The sequence below is a fragment of the Coregonus lavaretus genome (assembly GCF_964263955.1).
Source record: "Coregonus lavaretus genome assembly, chromosome: 17".
NCBI lineage: Eukaryota > Metazoa > Chordata > Actinopteri > Salmoniformes > Salmonidae > Coregonus > Coregonus lavaretus.
In genome coordinates, this window is record NC_140004.1 from 40,612,022 (window position 1) to 40,633,731 (window position 21,710).

The 21,710-nt window shown below is 42.7% G+C and overlaps 1 protein-coding gene across 1 annotated transcript in view; it reads right to left on the bottom strand.

Annotated features, from left to right (window-relative positions):
• Positions 1 to 21,467, bottom strand: part of LOC311144395 (reticulon-4 receptor-like) — a gene marked incomplete at its 5' end in the record, with an annotated part of 70,762 nt that extends 49,295 nt beyond the window's left edge. Inside the window, 2 exons of the mRNA XM_084180408.1 lie at positions 15,162 to 15,229; positions 21,436 to 21,467. Of these exons, the coding sequence (XP_084036534.1) occupies positions 15,162 to 15,229; positions 21,436 to 21,467 (100 nt within the window). The remainder of the gene's footprint in view (positions 1 to 15,161; positions 15,230 to 21,435) is intronic.
• Between the last annotated feature and the right edge of the window lie 243 nt (positions 21,468 to 21,710).

Below are 21,710 nucleotides of genomic sequence, written 5' to 3' on the forward strand. Positions count from 1 at the left end.
TTGTTTTCTCATGATTTGGTTTGGTCTAATTGTGTTCCTGTTGCTCTCCTGGGGCTCTGTGGGGTCTGTTTGTGAACAGAGCCCCAGGACCAGCTTGCCTAGGGGACTCTTCTCTAGGTTAATCTCTCTGTAGGTGATGGCTTTGTTATAGAAGGTTTGGGAATTGCCTTCCTTTTAGGTGGTTGTAGAATTGAACGGCTCTTTCTGGATTTGATGCGGGTATCGGCCTAATTCTGCTCTGCATTCATTATTTGGTGTTTTACATTGTACACGGAGGATGTTTTTGCAGAATTCTGCATGCAGAGTCTCAATTTGGTGTTTGTCCCATTTTGTGAATTCTTGGTTGGTGAACGGACCCCTGACCTCACAACCACAAAGGGAAATGGGTTCTATAACTGATTCAAGTATTTTTAGCCAGATCCTAATTGGGATGTCAAATGTTATGTTCCTTTTTATGGTGTAGAAGGCCCTTCTTGCTCTTGCCTTGTCTCTCAGATCGTTCACAGCTTTGTGGAAGTTACCTGTGGTGCTGATGTTTAGGCTGAGGTATGTGTCGTTTTTTGTGTGCTCTAGGGCAATGGTGTCTAGATGGAATTTGTATTTGCGGTCCTGGCAACTGGACCGATTTTGTAACACCATTATTTTTGTCTTACAGAGATTTACTGTCAGGGCCCAGGTCTGACAGAATCTGTGCAGAAGATCTAGGTGCTGCAGTAGGCCCTCCTTGGTTGGGGACAGAAGCACCAGATCATCAGCAAAAAGTAGACATTTGACTTCAGATTCTAGTAGGGTGAGGCCGGGTGCTGCAGACTGTTCTAGTGCCTTCGCCAATTCGTTGATATATATGTTGAAGAGGGTGGGGCTCAAGCTGCATCCCTGTCTCACACCACGGCCCTGTGGGAAAGGGGAAAGGGAAAGGGGGATGGATACCTAGTCAGTTGTACAACTGAATGCATTCAACTGAAATGTGTCTTCCGCATTTAACCTAACCGCTCTGAATCAAAGTGGTGCGGGGGCTGCCTTTATCAACATCCACGCCATCAAAATAAATATGTGTGTTTTTTGCCAATTTTAAATGCAAACTTGTTGTTTGTATACATGGATTTTATAATGTTGTATGTTTGTCTCCCGACACCGCTTTCCATCAATTTCTACAGCAGACCCTCATGCCAAATAGAGTCAAAAGCTTTTTTTTAATCAACAAAGCATGAGAAGACTTTTGCCTTTGTTTTGGTTTGTTTGTTTGTCAATTAGGGTGTGCAGGGTGAATACGTGGCCTGTCGTACAGTAATTTGGTAAAAAGCCAATTTGACATTTGCTCAGTACATTGTTTTCACTGAGGAAATGTACGTCTTCCACATCTTGTATTTATTCTTCAGAATATTGTTTTGTCTTAATCTCTAAAACCCAGATAAGAAGTCTCAGAAAACAATCAGACATCTGGAGTTCATGGATGGTTCAACAGATGTGCTTAATACACATCCTCCCCTGGTGTGACTTTCCGCTACCAGTTTAAAGTGAACAAATTGAAAACGGCCAAATCTCTGCTTCGTGTGAACCATGTTCCTCTGATTAGCTCTCTCTCTCTCTCTCTCCCTCTCCCTCGCTCTCTCTCTCTCTCTCTCCCTCTCTCTCTCTCTCTCTCTCTCTCTCTCTCTCTCTCTCTCTCTCTCTCTCTCTCTCTCTCTCTCTCTCTCTCCCTCTCTCGCTCTCTCTCTCTCTCTCTCTCTCTCTCTCTCTCTCTCTCTCTCTCTCTCTCTCTCTCTCTCTCTCTCTCTCTCAGTCATTAGCTAAATGCTTTACGCACGCCTCGACTTTGTGTCATTACGGAGTCGGGCAACAGAGAGAGAGAGAGAGAGAGTAAGAGAGAGAGAGAGCGAGAGAGAGGGAGAGCGAGAGCGAGAGAGAGAGAGAGAGACATGCGTGCCTGATTTTTCAAGGATCCTCAAGTAGAGCTTAAAATTAAAGTGTGGGAACCACTCCATAAGCTTTCTCCTCTCCTCGGTTTCTCCCCAAATGGCACCCTATTCCCTAAATAGAGCACCACTTTTGACCAAAGCCCTAAGGGCCTTGGTCAAAAGTAGTTCTCTATATAGGGAATAGGGTGCCATTTGGGACGCATCCTGTTTCTCTATCAGCGCTCAGAAGCCCGGCCCGTCCTCCATCTATCCACTCTGAGAGAGAGCTGTTAAACCAACCAACGTCACATCGCATCACACTGAGACTTTAATACTCAGTTAATTACTCTCATCTTGACCTGGGACTAAAAGGAGACGGTGTGTTTCCATGATCTAGCGTAGAAAACGCATCAGCTCACGCTCTCTTTAATAGCTTTAATTAGCCGTTAAAGGTAGCCGGTTTGCCGCTAAGTGACCGATGAGTCGTTATATGGTAATATGTTTCTAATATGTATAGCTATGGCCCTCGACGTTTGTCTAAAGAGATGGTGCATTGGGATTGTATTTTGTATGGAGATGGCGGTGATAATATACCAGATGAATCTATCCAATTATAACAAATGAAAAGCCTGTAACAGCCAGCCAGCGAGGCAGCAACTCAGACAGGCCATATCAAATGATTATTCATACCAGTGATAATGGAATGTAATTAATGTGCCAAACTATTGACAATGGGATCCTTTTCAGAGGAGCTGTTTCAACGTCAGTTTGATCCTGATGATGAAAGGTTATACCCTCTCATTAAAGCAAGACAAAACATAGACATTATCTATCGATGGGGAGTTTGGTTATTTTCTCATAGCAGAATGAACAGGGCATCAGATTAGGTGTGCTGACCTAGTATCAGTTTTCATTTTCAGATCGTAATGAATAAAAGAGGGGGGACCTGATCCTAGATCAGCACTCTTACGCTGAGACACTTAATGAATAAGTGCCCAGATCTTTTTGCTCCTTTTGCTCAGCAGAAACTCTTTCAGATCCTGATGGTGTTGATAGCAGAACTTTTACTGCTCTAGCCCTCATAAGTAATGTAGTTTCTAGTCTATCATTTATCCATTTGCTGGATGATGGCCGGCCCAGTCAGTGGTGAGCTCTATTCACACTGGATGATGGAGCTAATGGGTGCTGATGGTTTTTAATGTAGAGTGATATTCCACTCAATGCAGGCCAGCACCATTGATATTATAAGGGGGTTGGGCCTCTGAAACTGTTTTAGCGAAAAGCAACAAGCATTGATTTATGGGAAATTAAAGCAGCACTTCTCAATCTCGGCTTCCGCATTACTGCACTATTGGAGCTAGAAGCACAAGCATTTCTCTACACCCGCAATAACATCTGCTAAACATGTGTATGTAACCAATAACATTTGATTTGATTTGATTTGTTAACATTGACATCAAATGTCTAATGACGTTTTTAGGGGCAAATGTACTTAACTGCTACTGAATCATTTGAATTGTGTTTTAACCGCCCCCAAAACCACCCAGGCTTTTGTATGGAGGCCCTTACCACATAACTAAAAACCCAAACTCCCACCCCTCAGTTTAGAAACACAAATGGCAGGGCCTCAGTGTGGGCAGAAACAGAACCTCTAAATGAAGGTGACCTGTGCTGCCCTGCTCCGGTAGCTGGATAAAAACCAAGAAAACAGAGAGCGAAGCCGGCAGGTAGCCTAGTGGATAGGAATGTTGGGCCAGTAACCGAAAGGTAGCCTGTTCGAATGCCTAAGCTAGGTGAAACATCTGTCAATGTGCCCTTGAGCAAGGCACTTAGCCCTAATTGCTCCTGTAAGTCGCTCTGGATAAGAGCATATGCTAAATTACTATAAGTGTAAAAGTGTAAACCTAAAAATAAACTGAACAGTGAGTCCATAGCACCTTTATCACACAGAGGAGGGTGCCTCTTTCATGGTGTTTCTCCTGAGGAGTCAACACATGAAAACATCTCTTTCTATCATGGTGTTTTTCCTGACACATAGGAGCAGTGGGAGATGCCAACATGATGCCTATGGTATGCACCTCCTTCTGACAATATGCTCTCTCTACTCTACCGCCTAACCCGTGTGTGAGTCAGTGTGCAGGCACACATGCATGCCTGTAAGTGTGAAAGAAGGGAGGGACAAGAGGTGGTGCATGCATGCTGTCTATCCTGGCTCACATTTCTCTGTGGTGTAGAACGGTGTGCCGCCGGGCAGGCCACCAAGCACTGCCTCTTAAAGGCATGATGGGAATTGCTTCACAGTCAGGCACGGAACTCAATATTCTAATACCTTCCCGGGGAGCGATGGAGAGAGAGAAAACATAACCTGTCAATTACCCATGGCACAACCGCTGAAAGATTCATTGGAAACCGCCAGAATGTTCTACAAGACCAAGCATCTCTCAGAACAGAGAATATCAGCTGTTTTGTAAGGCTAGCTGACTAATTACAATGATAAGTCAACAGCATTAAATCTGAATCTCACATAATAATAGTTTAAGTGAATTATATATAGTAGAATTAAGTTGATTACTTGAATTATGAAAAAAGGTAGTCAGATGATAAAGCACTGGTCATTTTCTTTGAATAAGCTATATCTGAAGTCATGTCTGCAATGATTGCATTGGTTTCCGGGAATCCAGAATGTTTAGGGGACACTACCATCCAACAGCATGCATGATGTATCATCAGGATTAATTTCCGACAATTTATTTTTCCCCCGGCATTTGGAGCATTGTTTACTGGGAGGAGATAAAGTTTTGGCAGCGCTTGTCTTTCTCAGTCAAGTTAGTTGCTGCGATGATTGGATTTACTCGTAACATGAACAAACAAGTGAACAGGCAAAAACAAGTTCCGATTCTGATTAGCGGTATGAATAACTGAGCATGCCACCCAGACATCTCCTCTGAATCTCTGCTCTCATTAGATCGATTCTTCCAGCATCATCATCACACACAGACTGCAAAATGAAGAATAATCTAAATAATCCCACACAGCATGTCATGAAGCCCACAAACACACTCACACACACAGACACTCACACACACACACACACTCACATGCAGGCACACACGAACACACACACATGGAAATGGCTTAAAACAGACACACAAGATCATGTTCATAATCATGTTCCGACAAAGCTGTTGAACTGGACCAGGGTTCATCATGACCCAGGCTTCGGGTCAGGAAGACCTGGCCATTGGTTCCCATGCAGAGGGCAAAGCTGAAATGACGTTAATACAACCAGCAGCTTTGCCATGCTGGGTTGGAAGTGATGTTGGATGTGATCTGACTCTGGCCAGGCCATGGATGGGATCCATGGGTGAGGTGATGACATGAGGTCAATGTGAACACAACACACACACCATCTTATCTGATGATGGAAAAGCCACAGCTCTGGTTGCATGCTCTCCTGCCAGCCAAGCCATCAGGCCTATTGAAAGAGATCCCCTATGATCCCTCCTCGTCCCCGCACCTCCCCCTGAGCACACCAGATTACTGATATCATTATAATGGATGGTCTGGCATGGTGGCTGCGGTCACATTTAATTTGGCATGTCCTGATATCTACACTAGATAATCAGCCTTTACACCTAAGGGAGGGAGGGAGGGAGAGAGAGAGAGAGAGAGAGAGAGAGAGAGAGAGAGAGAGAGAGAGAGAGAGAGAGAGAGAGAGAGAGAGAGAGACAGAGAGAGACAGAGAAGGAGGGAGAGAGCGCGTTGAGTGAGAGAGACAGTGAAGGAGAGAAAGAGAGAAAGGTAGCATGAGGGAAAAAGAGAAGAAGAGAGAGAGAGTGTTATACAGCATACACACCGAAGGGGCAAAGGGAGTCTGGCTGCACTTGTCAGATGTACATTCTAAGAAGGGTAACCTACTTTAGGCTTCTCAGAAGACGCACAATAGAAACTGATTCACTTGGACATCTCTCAACACTGATGAAACATTTAAAGGTACAATCTGCAATATTTACACCTCTTCAATGCTCAATTCGATTAACAATACCTATTATATTCTTGAGGAAAATAATATATGCCTCTCGAGCTTAGTACAACTGCCTTATAACAATATGGTTAAAACAACGTTGTTCTCACGGACTGATCTCATTCATGGAGCTTTATAATAAACCAAGTGGAAGGGCTGCCATTTGGCTGAAAAACTAATTATGGATTGTGCCTTTAAATTGGAGCTGGTGTTTGCTTCCTTATATAATGCATCTGTTTCGTATATCCAACATAGAGATCCTATAAATCTGTAATTCTAATGGTACCAATATCACACAAACATATGAAATCAGATTTCCTTTGTGATGACTGGGCTGGATTACTGTTGACATAATCTGACTTCATTCATTACACTTCAATACTAGGTTTTGATCGTCTTTTTATCAACACAATCAGTATTCAGTCATCCCTACTGAGGTTAATAGAATTGAAACTATCTTGTTTGTTGATGTGAGGGAAATATTCCTATCAACTGCACCAAGATTCTTTCTCCTGCAGGCTGCTCTTCTTGGAGTTATAGGCTACTTTAACTATACACGCATTTATACATGCATTTCAATCACCACTTTATCCATAGTGGCATTGTTGAGAAGAAGTGTCACAGAACTTCTAGTATTGCATTTAGTTTGTGAATTTAGTAAACTCCATCTACACCATTCTCCATCATAAACTATTCCTTGATTCCCTCCGAAATAGTATTATTGAAGACATTCAGCCCAGCTAAAGAAAGTTATTTATCAGTTGGTGGAAATGGGAATTCTTGTTTGAAAGATACTGGCGTCTATATTTTGCTGTTGCTCCCTCCCACAGAATGGGCTTTCAGTCCTATAACAGATACATTTCCCCAGAGCAGCAGAGTGACGGCCTGAAATGCTATTTCCTTTGAAGGGCTTACCATACATATTTCAGCTGTGCACTACCAACAACGCTCAGGGAGCAGAAACACATCGCCAATCTCCTCCACTGCATTGCAATGTGATTCTATTCATTCAAGCTGAGCATCTATCCATTGTCTATCAATTTATTTCCAGTGTCTCTCTGTATCTCTCTTTCCGCTCATCTGTCAGAGTTTAGGTCTAGAGACTTGAAAGCTACCTTTTTAAAAGCGTGATAGAAGAAATCAGCATACAGAAATGAATGTGTTCTTCACGAGAGAAAAAATATATATATATATGCAGAAATATATGCAAGTCAAGAACCCCCCTTTTAAGTGATCTTTTGAACTTCATTTTGAATGAAGATGAATAGAACACAGAACAGGAAGGTTCTAAGAATGAATAGAATAGAACCACTAGAAAAGTGCAGAGTTCTTTGAAGAAAGATCACAGGATTGTAAAAGAAAAGATTCACCATTGGTCTCTTTATTTTTTCCAGTAGCAACTCATGCAAAATAGAGGCGGTAGATCAGAGGAATTCAGAGAGAGAGACCAACATTTTCACTCAATACTAATGAGATGATCACTGCCAGAAATATATCTATGAATATCTATCTTTCTGGAGAGAAAAACTGTTTGAGTTCTTTCCCTTAATCCGTTCCCTATCAGATCTAGGCTAATCATCACTTCACAGCCTTCTTGTTGCTGGAAACATTTCAGCTAATAAAACACAACCAGCATCCAAAGACTCAGAGCTTGTCGAAGCAGGTCAACTCTGATATTAGAAATGGAAAACCTCTCCAGCTGACCACTAACACTCAGCCATTAACATATGTTTCCATCATAACAAACTGAGATTGACACATATAAACCATGATCGGTATCGTGACCATATCTTTGTTATGACTGATCAATAAACATGATCGATCAGATATGAAGGGCACCATATACTCTGTCTGGGGGGCTCTGTCTGGATCAAACATTGCTGTAGAACAGGGGGTGTTCAAACCCGGGCCTTTAGGTCTACAGTACTGCTGGTTTTATTTCCTCCCTGGTAGTTGATTGATTGTAATTTTATTGACTGAACTAGAGTCAACTCACCAGGATGTACACCACTGGCAAAGATGAAACCCAGCAGTGTTACAGACCTCAAGGCCTGTATTTGAACCCTCTGCTATAGTTTGTGGGGTCTAGTTACACTGTAGTTACTTCCTCCTCTTTACAAATCATCTAGGCTCAGTTCTACCTAACCTCTGTCCTAACCTCCACCATTGTGATCTAAAGTACCAGGCCAGTATGGCTACAAAAAAGGCAGGAAAGTATACCCAGACTGACGAGAGAAGGATCAGCGCTTGGCTACGTGCCGACTGAGTCATCAGCCTGACAAAGGCGCCGTTCAACCGTCTAATTTAAGAGCTGCTTCTTCTCCGTCTGATTAACAATTTACTAGGGCCATCAGTCAGCCCCTCCATTGTGGCATAATCAGCGTCACAAACCGAACCGATTGCACCGGCGCTCTGAAACACACCCATCATCATGAGAAGTATATACAACAGGATATGCAGCGTTCGGTCACCATAGGGTTGACTTGACTTGTCATTGTGTTGGATGTGCTCGTGCCATAGCATTAACCCTCTGTGTCAGATGAACTGGTCCCAATAGGCCTGGTTGACTAACTGACATTCTACTACTGTACTGCACGTGCCAAAATAGAGTACCGAGGACACAGCTTTAACCCTCTTTGTCAGATAGGGTTAACTTCATGGACATAGTACAGTACTACACAGCTTTAACCCTCTGTGTCAGATAGGGTTAACTTCATGGACATAGTACAGTACTACACAGCTTTAACCCTCTTTGTCAGATAGGGTTAACTTCATGGACATAGTACAGTACTACACAGCTTTAACCCTCTGTGTCAGATAGGGTTAACTTCATGGACATAGTACAGTACTACACGGCTTTAACCCTCTGTGTCAGATAGGGTTAACTTCATGGACATAGTACAGTACTACACAGCTTTAACCCTCTGTGTCAGATAGGGTTAACTTCATGGACATAGTACAGTACTACACGGCTTTAACCCTCTGTGTCAGATAGGGTTAACTTCGTGGACATGAAACGGTACTACACAGCATTAACTAGCTGTGTTAAATTGGGCCCAGATAGATTAAACCACCCAAGTTACACGGTATACACCAGCACATGCAACGGTCATTCTATTCAGGCCTGTACGACTTCAAGTTTAAAGTTTCAATGTTTATTTGTCACATACACAGGATCCAGCAGGTGTAAAACAGTCCAGTATATACAGAGGGACTTGACTTGACTTGGAACCTGTCAGATAGGGTTGACACGGTCCTATACTGTGTGTGCCTTGTGCCAGTACACAGGACCCAGGACTGTGTCAGAACTTTCATGGGAGGACCAACACATGCACTGGTCGATCCTGATAGGGATGGTTATACTTTACTTGACATAGTGCGTGGCTCATGCCAGTATAGAACACACTATTAACCCAATGTGGCAGAGAGCGTTGATTTAGTTGACATGGTACTCTACTGTATCTAGCTCATGCCAGTACCGATAACATCGTATTAACTCTGTGTGTCAGATGTCAGAAAGTCCTCTGCTCTGCTGAAGCCCCTGAGAGTGGCTTGCCATATCGGGAAAACGAGATGGCCCGTCCCGTCAGTTAGCTAGCTCACAGAGCCATCCACCTATGTATACACGCATATCTGATAGAGCAATACAGTGAGAGGAGCATCAGATTAAAAATATGTGATGGATACTGGAAATCAGGGGCGCAATTTTCACTGGGGCCGGGGGGGGGGGATATGTCCCCCCACATTCTGAAATTGCATTTCCATCCCCCCCCCCAGTTGTATTATTGGAAGGTGATACAAAACTAGGCAAGGGTGTGCTTTAGGACCATGCAGATTCCTCCAAGCGGTCGGGTAGGCTGTTTGGAGTGTTTATCCGACTGGATAAAAATAATAATACTACAAATATATATTTATGTCCCCCCCCCCCCCCCCACTTCTAAAACCAAAGTTGCGCTCCTGCTGGAGATAGTGACGTAGTGGATTGCCCCAGGGGCGTTCGTGTGGTTACTCGGTTTGTTGGCTGTATGATGTATCATATCTAAACTGAGCATCTGTTCTGCATACGGTCCCTTGCACTGTATGTGACGTGGGTCCTAATATTTCACGATGTTACTGTTGATGTTTGATCTTGCCTGCCATGAGTAGGCTTCTTTAAAAGATGATGATACCGTTTATGTTAGAGTGGAGTTTTTAAGCACACAAATGAATGTGCCACCAGTGTTGTGTAACTGAATTTTCAGCCCGGTGCTTGGACAGGATATTGGCCCTACCCAGAAGAAACAGCCAAGTCTTATATTGTATGACCTATGTCGGTCAGTCGAGGGAGGCACATCATTTCTCATAGGCTGTAGCATCCTGGAAATTCTAATTCAAGTTGTCCCTTCCAAATTCTAAATTCCAACAGTCAGGCGATAACCCAAAGAGGGGATTAGAACCCTATAATCTGCATGAATTTCATATTCCATTTTCTCAGTTCAGCCTTTGGTTTTTCTTCCGCATAAACAAATATAATTTTCTTCGTTTATCCTCTTAGTCTCTGTCTACTGATTAGTAATGACGGGTTTGGAAGACATGGGCTAACCTACAGGATGGTTCTGGGGCCTCTCTCTCTCTCTCTCTCTCTCTCTCTCTCTCTCGCTGTGTATACAACAACACTGCGATTCATGAGGGCTAGCCTGCTGAACCAATTAAAAGGGTTCCCCTGAAGAACTGGTGCTCATCAGGATTCACTGAACATTGGCTGTGTCGCAAATGGCACCCTATTCCCTATATAGTGCACTACTTTTGACCAGGGCCTATAGTGCACTATATAGGGAATAGAGTGCCATTTCGGATGCAACCATTACCCTTAAGATTGCCAATCTGCAGAGACTTTCTACCAATGCAATCCAAAACTAGCCACTAACTACGACCTCCTGCACATGTCTAGGACCAAGGGTATTCCCTATGGGAGGGTATCATCTTGCTGGCCATTTATGCACATTGGGAGAAGGAGGTCTCTGGTGTCGAATGTGATGCTGTTACTCAAGATTTAGGTCACATTTAAAGACACTTGACCTTAATGCTCAGACACACCCCAAAGAAGAACGAGCGACATCGATGTACAATCGTTGGGAAATTGCCACCCGCTGCCTTTAACCGTTCATTGTCACCTTGTGTTTCGTCTATTATAGCACAGGAGGTTGGTGGCTCCTTCATTTGGGAGGATGGGCTTGTGGTAATGGCTGGAGCGGATTCAGTGGAATGGTATCAAATACATCAAACACATGGTTTCCAGGTGTTTGATGCCATTCCATTAGCTCCGTTCCAGCCATTATTACGAGCTGTCCTCCCCTCAGCAATCTCCACTGTATTATAGCCATCAAAGACTTTGAAGAAGGATTCACTCAGATGGTGTCAATTTAAGAGCTATACAAATCTGTTGAATACCGTACTTGAAAAAAGGAAAGAAGAATACTTGTTTTTACCTTGCTTTACAGCCAAGGTGCACAAACACAAGAGCAAGCTGAAGAAAATACTCAGCCACTCTTGCAGGACAACGGAAGTTAACTTCAAAAGTGCTTCTTTATTGTTGAACCCACTGGCATGTAGCTTTCATCAGGGTTGACTGCACTTATACCGCACTAGTACATGGTGGTTGTACAGATGTAGGATCTTAATTTGATCACTCTTTTGTTGCTGAGAATTTTCCTGCATAGCAGGAAATGCAAACCTGTAATTTATTCAAGGTTTAAAAAGGCTTCTAATGTTTGTAAGTTCCACTTTTAAATGTCAGATTTGATTTTCCCTAACGACAAATGCATCAACCCCTACAAAAAATGTCCATTCATTATAATCCACATAATAATTCACATTACACGTTGCTGCAGTATTATTTTCCTGCTGTAGCAAACTGGCTCAAAATAAGATCCTACATTCCACAAGCTATTGTAGAAAACTCACTTCCCACTGGGCAAAGACATCACCAGATCAACCTTCAATTCATTCAAACATGAATTCAATTTGAAATCAACCAAATCTTGAAAGATCCTGGTTTACATTGAGACACACGCTATGAGCATTGACATCTAGCAAATTCAATTTAAAAAGGCACTTTGATGCAACGTGATAGAATGTGATTACGTTTAAAAATGCTCTGGTGAAATAACGTGGGAAGTAAGAACACAATGTTGACTCAACCAATCTTTTCCAGCCACAGCCAGTCTGGTCATGTATTTTTTATATAGCGCACAGTCAGTTTTCCGGGCTAAAGTGTTGTGTTTCCTTCCTCCAACTGTAATTGGGTCTTGGGTTGCGTATCAGCTTAATGCCAAAACATATGTTGTGCTGAAGACAATCCTGTTGACTGCAGTTGACCCCTGGGAGGTTTAGCTCAACCCTGACGGGAAGAGTTCTGCCTCTGTTTCATTGGCCGAGCACACGCATGCAACACCTTTTCTCAGCACTATATTGATCCACATGGGACTGCATTGCATGGTGGGGAAAGGGTGGAGGCAACTTGTTTGTTTTATCTCTCTCTATCTCTTTCTCTCTCTCTCTCTCTCTCTCTCTCTCTCTCTCTCTCTCTCTCTCTCTCTCTCTCTCTCTCTCTTTCTTTTTCTCTCTCTCTTGCTCTCTCTCTCTCTCTCTGTCTCTCTGTCTCTCAACCACATTGTTCATAATATGCACACTCCAAAGCTTTAAGATGCATGACTAATACATTGGCAGAATGTATTCTCTTCTAATAGGAAACATTGAGGAGAATTCACTCACATAGTATTTGAGCTAGGTAATAATAAACTCTCTCACGCTCTCACACAAACCTCTCACACACACCTCTCACACACACCTCTCACACACACCTCTCTCATACACCTCTCTATAACGGCTTCCCTTGTCTCTCCCCCTTTCCTTCCAGGCTCTCTATCTCTATAACACCTCTCTCTCTCTCTCTCTCTCTCTCTCTCTCTCTCTCTCTCTCTCTCTCTCTCTCTCTCTCTCTCTCTCTTGCTCGTCTCTTCCCTCTCTCTCTTCCCTCTATCCCACTGCCTCTCAAACACGGCCATACAAACACAAACAGACATTTATTTCAAATTCCCTTTTAGAATACAGAAGCTGCCATGTCTCATTGTGAATTTATACCTATGTGAGGTTTGATCATACCTAATGCAGCTTATATGCTAATCAAATTTTGTTATTCATGATTCTCTGCCATCTTTCTTTCAACTCTAATATTCCAAACAATTAATCCCGCTTCCTCATATCTTGTCACTTCAAGCAGCCTATTTACAAAAATAGAGCAAAAGGCATATTTTCCTTGCACAGTGTTGCCAAAACACAGTGTTGCCAAAAGATAACTCATTGAAAAAAGCCCTCATTGTTTGGTTTCAAAGCTCATGAAACGAAAGCATTCAGCTCTATATAATGGATTTATCCATTTGTTTGTCTTCTATTGGCTTTGCTTGACAGAAAATAAAAAAAGAAGCCCCAGAGCAGCAGCTCAAATCAAATCAATGTTTCTTAGTTGCGTACACAGATTTGCAAATATTATCACAGGTGTAGAGAAATGCTTGGGTTTCTAGCTCCAACATTGCAGTAATAGCTAGAAAAATCTAATACAAAAATACACACATAATCCAGAAAAAATTAGAAAAAAATTAAGAAGATTAAGAAAAATCAGAATGAGCAATGTCAGAGATCAGAATATAAATATACTGTATATACACATAATGGTGTTATTCCAGGAGAGGTAGTTGGTATTTGATCATATGCTGTCTGAATGAGAAATTGAATACATTAAACCTTAGCTGTGACAGTTTAATAAACATGACATGACAGCCTAATTTATGAATATAATATTCAAAGTAGGCCTAATGGCCTTTGAGGTATACAAATTACAACTGCACAACCCCACTGAAATATCATCAGACGTTTGCTGGTGTGTCTTTACACCTACTTGTAGATCACAACAGAAAGTGAATGATGAACCTTAGCTCATAGAACACTTGGGAGCATTCCATGTTACATGCCAATGAAATGGGATGAGATACAAATGAATTGGCATCAGCTGTGAGTATATCAAATGGAATAAACAAATACATGCCTGTTTGATTTGGAGTTGTGGAATACAAACACACTGTAGTCTACTGTAATCTGCTGCTTTCCTCCTATAATCTTCTGTTTTTAGCCCAGTAATGAACAACATGAGGCCATAGGAGTGTACACAACATATTGCGTAAGCAGAATGGGCTTGGATCTGTCTGTCTGTCTGTACGTGTGTGTGCGTGCGTGCGTGTGTGTGTGCGTGTGTGCATGTGTGTGAAGTTATGATATGCCCCCCTCCCTCAACCAATTATGCCATTTATCTTACTGCTACATGATCACAAATCTGGATCTCTCCCGACCCACAATCATTAAGAATCACCTTCCCTCTAAACCCCATTGCCCTCTGTTGTCACACTGGTTACAGCCATAGCCCAGGCCACCACTAAACCATCAATTAAGGGTAAAGCAGTTGGAAAAAGAGCGATATAATCCGACTGGTCTAAGCATTAAAGCAGACCATCTGCAGACTTCATCAAAGAGCAGCTCCTAATGGCCATGGCACAGACGGCCAAAATAGAAGATGCGGGCGAGGCGCGAGGTTGCTAAATCCGCTCCGTCATATTGTTATTCCAAACTGTGTGTAAAGATACTGAAGCAACTGTCCCTTGGCCAAATAGTCTAGTGGTAGAATGTCAGATATATGTAATCTTTATTGATAACGTCAAAGTCCCTCATGGTGTGAGGTTGTGTCTTACGGCAATCAATTAATGATGAATAGCCAACAGGAAATATAAGCCTACCAATTATCCCCCTCAATGTTCATATTCAACGTTATTGATCCAATACTGTCAGAGCTAGATGAACAGATACTATTTTATTTTATATTGTTTTATGAAGGTAAGAGTAGCGTAAATAGGATGATAACTTTTCTTTCACAAAGCACTGAGTCAAATTGCATTATGTTCACCAAGTCGAAATCCAATGAGAAATGTTTCCTCTTAGCCCAAATGGTCCAAACAACCTTCAATTGATTTCTAGGGGTTCCGCGCGCTCCCATCCAAGTTCCCTTCTCCAGTTGGTAGTAAAATGCGGAGGACAATGACATTGCTCGATTTCGATTTTATTGGTGTGTCCTCATATACGATCGCGTACCTGCATCATTCTAGTCAATGTAACCTAGAATAAACTTTATGGGATGTTGTCTGTGTACTTACCCTCAACAAGACTGGTCTTCATGATTTTTGAAAAAATCCAGTAGTTGAATAAATCCAGCAGAGGAAGCCTGTTTGCGGAGACTGTATATCCGCTCTTCAGTTGCAATCGATTGATAATTGCAAATCCAGGGCACTGTGTAGTAACGGACCTCCCAGTCACCGTTACATTCAAACTTTAGCCAGAGGTTTCCCTGCTGAAGCCGACTGGAGAACAACGTCTCCGGCTGGAACCGCGCACAGTCATTTGGGCCAGTGGGAGCGAGACAAGGACTGTATAATATCCAAACGGGGACCTCTCAACCAACACACAACGCAGAGCGTAGAACAACACTCCAAAAGGACGCACCAACAAGCAACAAAAAAACACACAAAGAGCTCTAAGTTCCAAAATTGGGAAAATCTAAAAGAGACAGAAAAATCAGAAAGGACTCCATGGATAGGCTACTGATGTACACATCCTGTCGGATTTCTAACTGGCCGTATTCCGATGTACATGTAAATGTGTTTGGATATTGGCCGCTCTGTCCTGCGCGGTACAATATGGGTTTGCATGGGGGTCGCAAAAAAAGAGAGGGCGGGGCGGTGAGCGAGCGAGAGAGCGAGAGATAGAGAGAGAGAGAGAATTCAAAGATTAATGTTTTATGGTCTGGATCAGGGACTGCGCGCTAATGAATGTTTTATAAGATACGGGTGGCTTGACGTGCGGGGAATCTATTTGGATCAGACATGCTAGGGCGGCAGGTAGCTTAGTGGGTAAGAGCGTTGTGCCAGTAACCGAAAGGTCGCTGGTTCTAATCCCCGAGCCGACTAGGTGAAAAATCTGTCGATGTGCCCTTAAGCAAGGCACTTAACCCTAATTGCTCATGTAAGTCGCTCTGGATAAGAGCGTCTGCTAAATGACTAAAATGTAAATGTAATGCTCAAGCACGCACATGCATACGAAAACATTCAAAAAAAAATACACTGTGCAGGTGAACGGCTAGCCTACTTATGGGACAGGGCAAAATGGTAGGGAAGGGGCAACGCTGTTCTGACAGACCAGCATTACAGGCGGAATAGAGATGTTTGTGACTCGCCCATCCGGATTGCATGGAGAAGCAGCATTTGACTGAACATGATTTTAATATCTTTCCTGTAAATATGTAAGCTTTTGTTATTACAGTAAAAGGTAGTACACAATTCTACTCTGATAGAAATCTCCCAAATCTTCATCACCGTTTAGCATTCGCCAAATTAACCATCAAGGTATTTTTTTAAAATGGAGAACCGAGCCTACTGTCCCATTAATTAATTTGTGCACCGTCATTGGGTGAACATTAAACGACAGTAGTAGGCTACACAGGAGTGCACAAAAAGCTTGAGGGGATCATGCGAAACGTTTGAGTGGATGCGCCCATTACACATATTTGATGTAATAAAGACTGCAGTTAAAATGTGATTGAATATTAAACTCCATTGATGCATGCTGTGGAGACTGATTGGACCAAGAGAGAACAAATTCCCTGCGCTGTGCACTCTGCAGGCTAGATGTACTGAAACCCAAGGGAATTTGATCAGTACCGCCCGCGTCGTTATTGCTAAGTACCATGCGCCTCCTAGCGGTAGATCAATGTGTAGTTGCAAGAATGTTCTTTCGGCGCCATGGACAGCACCACCAGCATCAGTGGTGAAAATGTTCTCACCATGTAGCAGCCTAGGCTAGCTACTCTTGGGGCAACAAAGTGGATCCAGTGCAATTGAAGATTCACATGTTATAGTAACATGCATGTCGTTTTTGTTGTACCTTTACTGCTTTCCATTTGTTAATGGATTGGAAGTGATGCAGACAATTACATTGATGGAAGCTACAATCTATCTGCAATATTAAAGCTGATCTACCCGCTAATATATATATATATATATATATATATATATATATATATATATATATATATATATATATATATATACAGTGAGGGAAAAAAGTATTTGATCCCCTGCTGATTTTGTACGTTTGCCCACTGACAAAGAAATGATCAGTCTATTATTTTAATGGTAGGTTTATTTGAACAGTGAGAGACAGAATAACAACGAGAAAATCCAGAAAAACGCATGTCAAAAATGTTATAAATTGATTTGCATTTTAATGAGGGAAATAAGTATTTCACCCCTCTGCAAAACATTACTTAGTACTTGGTGGCAAAACTCTTGTTGGCAATCACAGAGGTCAGACGTTTCTTGTAGTTGGCCACCAGGTTTGCACACATCTCAGGAGGGATTTTATCCCACTCCTCTTTGCAGATCTTCTCCAAGTCATTAAAGTTTCGAGGCTGACGTTTGGCAACTCAAACCTTCAGCTCCCTCCACAGATTTTCTATGGGATTAAGGTCTGGAGACTGGCTAGGCCACTCCAGGACCTTAATGTGCTTCTTCTTGAGCCACTCCTTTGTTGCCTTGGCCGTGTGATTTGGGTCATTGTCATGCTGGAATACCCATCCACGACCCATTTTCAATGCCCTGGCTCAGGGAAGGAGGTTTTCACCCAAGATTTGACGGTACATTGACCTGTCCATCGTCCCTTTGATGCGGTGAAGTTGTCCTGTCCCCTTAGCAGAAAAACACCCCCAAAGCACAATGTTTCCACCTCCATGTTTGACGGTGGGGATGGTGTTCTTGGGGTCATAGGCAGCATTCCTCCTCCTCCAAACACAGCGAGTTGAGTTGATGCCAAAGAGCTCAATTTTGGTCTCATCTGACCACAACACTTTCACCCAGTTCTCCTCTGAATCATTCAGATGTTCATTGGCAAACTTCAGACGGGCCTGTATATGTGCTTTCTTGAGCAGGGGGACCTTGCGGGCACTGCAGGATTTCAGTTCTTCACGGCGTAGTGTGTTACCAAATGTTTTCTTGGTGACTATGGTCCCAGCTGCCTTGAGATCATTGACAAGATCCTCCTGTGTAGTTCTGGGCTGATTCCCCACCGTTCTCATGATCATTGCATCTCCACGAGGTGAGATCTTGCATGGAGCCCCAGGCCGAGGGAGATTGACAGGTCTTTTGTGTTTCTTCCATTTGCGAATAATCACACCAAGTTTTCACCTTCTCACCAAGCTGCTTGGCGATGGTCTTGTAGCCCATTCCAGCTTTGTGTAGGTCTACAATCTTGTCCCTGACATCCTTGGAGAGCTCTTTGGTCTTGGCCATGGTGGAGAGTTTGGAATCTGATTGATTGATTGCTTCTGTGGACAGGTGTCTTTTATACATTTAACAAGATGAGATTAGGAGCATTCCCTTGAAGACTTACCTATATAAAATACACCTGGGAGCCAGAAATCTTTCTGATTGAGAGGGGGTCAAATACTTATTTCCCCCATTAAAATGCAAATCAATTTATAACATTTCTGACATGCGTTTTTCTGGATTATTTTGTTGTTATTCTGTCTCTCACTGTTCAAATAAACCTACGATTAAAATTATAGACTGATAATTTCTTTGTCAGTGGGCAAACGTACAAAATCAGCAGGGGATCAAAAACTTTTTTTCCTCACTGTATATATATATATATATATATATATATAAAATGTTTGTGATTAGGAAACTTATGAGAACCATACAAACTTCAGGACACAACGTCCAGGGGGCAAGCATTCTCTACCACTAAGGGACAGTTTAGTTGATGCAACATAAGACATTCTCGTTTTCCAATTGTTTGCATTAGTAGCTGAATGATTCCTGTTCAAATGCAATAGAAGACACAAAGGACCTGATGAAATATAACTTATGCAATTGAGCAATAATCCCCTGAAGCCTGTGTGCTAGCACTCTGCCAAAGATGCAAACAGTGATTTTAGTATACGCGTCTGACATAGTAACTAACATATGGTGCCGGCTGTAATTATTGGGACTGTGAAGCATGTTTTTCTTCCTTTGGCTTTGGCTCTACACAACAGTTTGAAATCAGACAATGACTATGACGTTAAAGCTTTCATTTGAGGGTATTTTCATCCATATCTGATGAACCCTTTGATTAACCCTTTTTGTACGTAGTCCCCCATTTTAAGGTAGCAAAAGTATTGGGACAAATTCACTTATACTGTATGTATATTAAAGTAGTCAAAAGTTAAGAATTTGGTCCCATAGTCATAGCATGTTATGACCACACCAAGCTTGTGACTCTACACATTTGTTGGATGCATTTGTTATTTGTTTTGGTTGGGTTTCAGATTATTTTGTCCCCAATAGAAATGAATGGTAAATAATGTATTGTGTCATTTTGGAGTCACTGTTATTGTAAAGAAGAATATAATATGTTTCTAAACACTTTTACATGAATGTGGATACTACCATGATTACAGATAATCCTGATTGAATCGTGAATAATGATGAGTGAAAAAAGTTAGACGCACAAATATCATACCGCCCAAAAAATGCTAACCTCCCCTGTTATTGTCATGGTGAGAAGTTAGCATGTCTTGGGGGTATGATATTTGTGCGTCTGTAACGTTCTCACTAATCACTATTCACAATTCATTCAGGATTGTGAATAGAACAATCTATGACTTGGGTGGCTGGAGTCTTAGACAATTTTTAGGGCCTTCCACTGACACCGCCTGGTATAGAGGTCCTGGATGGAAGGGAGCTCGGCCCCAGTGATCTACTGGGCTGTACACACTACCCTCTGTAGCGCCTTGACGTCAGAGGCCAATCATTTGCCATACCAGGCGGTGATGCATTAGGTAAGATGCTCTCAATGGTGCAGCTGTAGAACTTTTTGAGGATCTGAGGGCCCATACCAAATATTTTCAGCCTCCTGAGGGGAAGAGGCACGACTGTGTTGGTGTGAACCATAATAGTTTGTTAGTGATGTGGACACTTGTAGCTCTGGACCCGCTCCACTACAACCCCATATTTTATTTAACCAGGGAAGTCAGTTAAGAACAAATTCTTATTTACATAGACGGCCTACCCAGGCCAAACCTGGACGACACTGGGCCAATTGTGCGCTGCCCTATGGGACCCACAATCACGGCCGGATTGTAATACAGCCTGGAATTGAACCAGGGTCTGTAGTGACGCCTCTAGCACTGAGATTCAGTGCCTTAGACCGCTGCGCCACTCGGGAGCACGATGGGTGTGTGCTCGGCCCTCCTCCCTATAGGCTGTCTCATCATTGTCGGTGATCAGGCCTACCACCGTCGTGTCGTCAGCAAACTTAATGATGGTGTTGGAGTTGTGCGTGGCCACACAGTCATGGGTGAACAGGGAGTACAGTAGGTGACTAAGCACACACCCCTGAGGGGCCCCCCGTGTTGATGGTCAGCATGGCAGATGTGTTGTTGCCTACAGTCTCTACTCTCCAAGATACCCACATTACCACTGCAGTGTATTTTTCACAAATATCCGTCCCAAATGGCTTCCTATTCCCTATATAGTTCCCTACTTTTGACCAGTGCCCAGAGTGTGCCATTTGGACTCATTCAATGATACTGCAGGACTGAGCGGGACACAGGTGTATTGTGGGGGACTCCCCCGTAGAATAAGAGACTGTACATTACTGCAGGTGAGCATCATCACCATATGAATGAATGTTAGGGACAGAATCGAAAAATATTTTAATTCATGAACATAATGAAATGAGTGAGTCAAGCTGTTGGCGTTTCAAAGCAGGGAGCTCTGGTTCTATACTATCCTTTCATCAGCAACCAGAAGGATCAAACATAAGAGCTGGATCAGATAAAATGTGTGGGTCCTGCCATAGGAATGATATCATTAAATAAATGACATGAGAGGTACTAGCCTAAATTCAAATTGTAATAATTAGTGTCATGTGCAGTAGTAATAGCTAGTATGCAGCAGAGATTAGTTGTATTTGGATACTGTTGTTCCCCACCTCCATCAAAATCATCATGGGAGTCATCTTAAATCAATTATGACATTCAGTTGATATCAATCTCTTACAAGGTACCCTGAATGTATTACATGCCAAGCTCCATAATGAAACACTCTACACTGCCTTGAGGCCCACAAATCAAGATGTTCTCCTTCCAATCCTTCTCTCAAGAGCAGCTGTCATTATTAGGAACAGAATGTCAACGTGAGACATCACATCTTTTTCTGTCCATTTTATTAAAACTTGTAGGGCACTCACCCTGCTGTTGAGTCTTCATTAAGATGAGACTAGGTGTGCATCACAAATGGCGTCCTATTCCCTACGTAGTGCACTACATTTGACCAGACCCCGGGTCAAAAGTAGTGCACCCACATACAGGGTTCACAGCTAGTCATATTTCACCCGTGCCCCTGCAGACGAACCCCTGTTGCCATTAAGATTCTCTTGACAGCTCATTTTCCCTCGGTGGTCTGTAGAAGACAAAAGCAGTGATGGAATTGTTTTTGCACTCTGTCCAGAACCTCATTAACTCATTGGAATAAAGACAACGTGGACTTGTTCGCATTAAGCTGTAACCATGCCGATTCCACCCCCCCCCCCCCCCCCCCACCCCTTTTCCATTTGCTGTTTTAATTAGATTGCCCTTCTCAAACAATGGCGACAATGTGGACTGGATT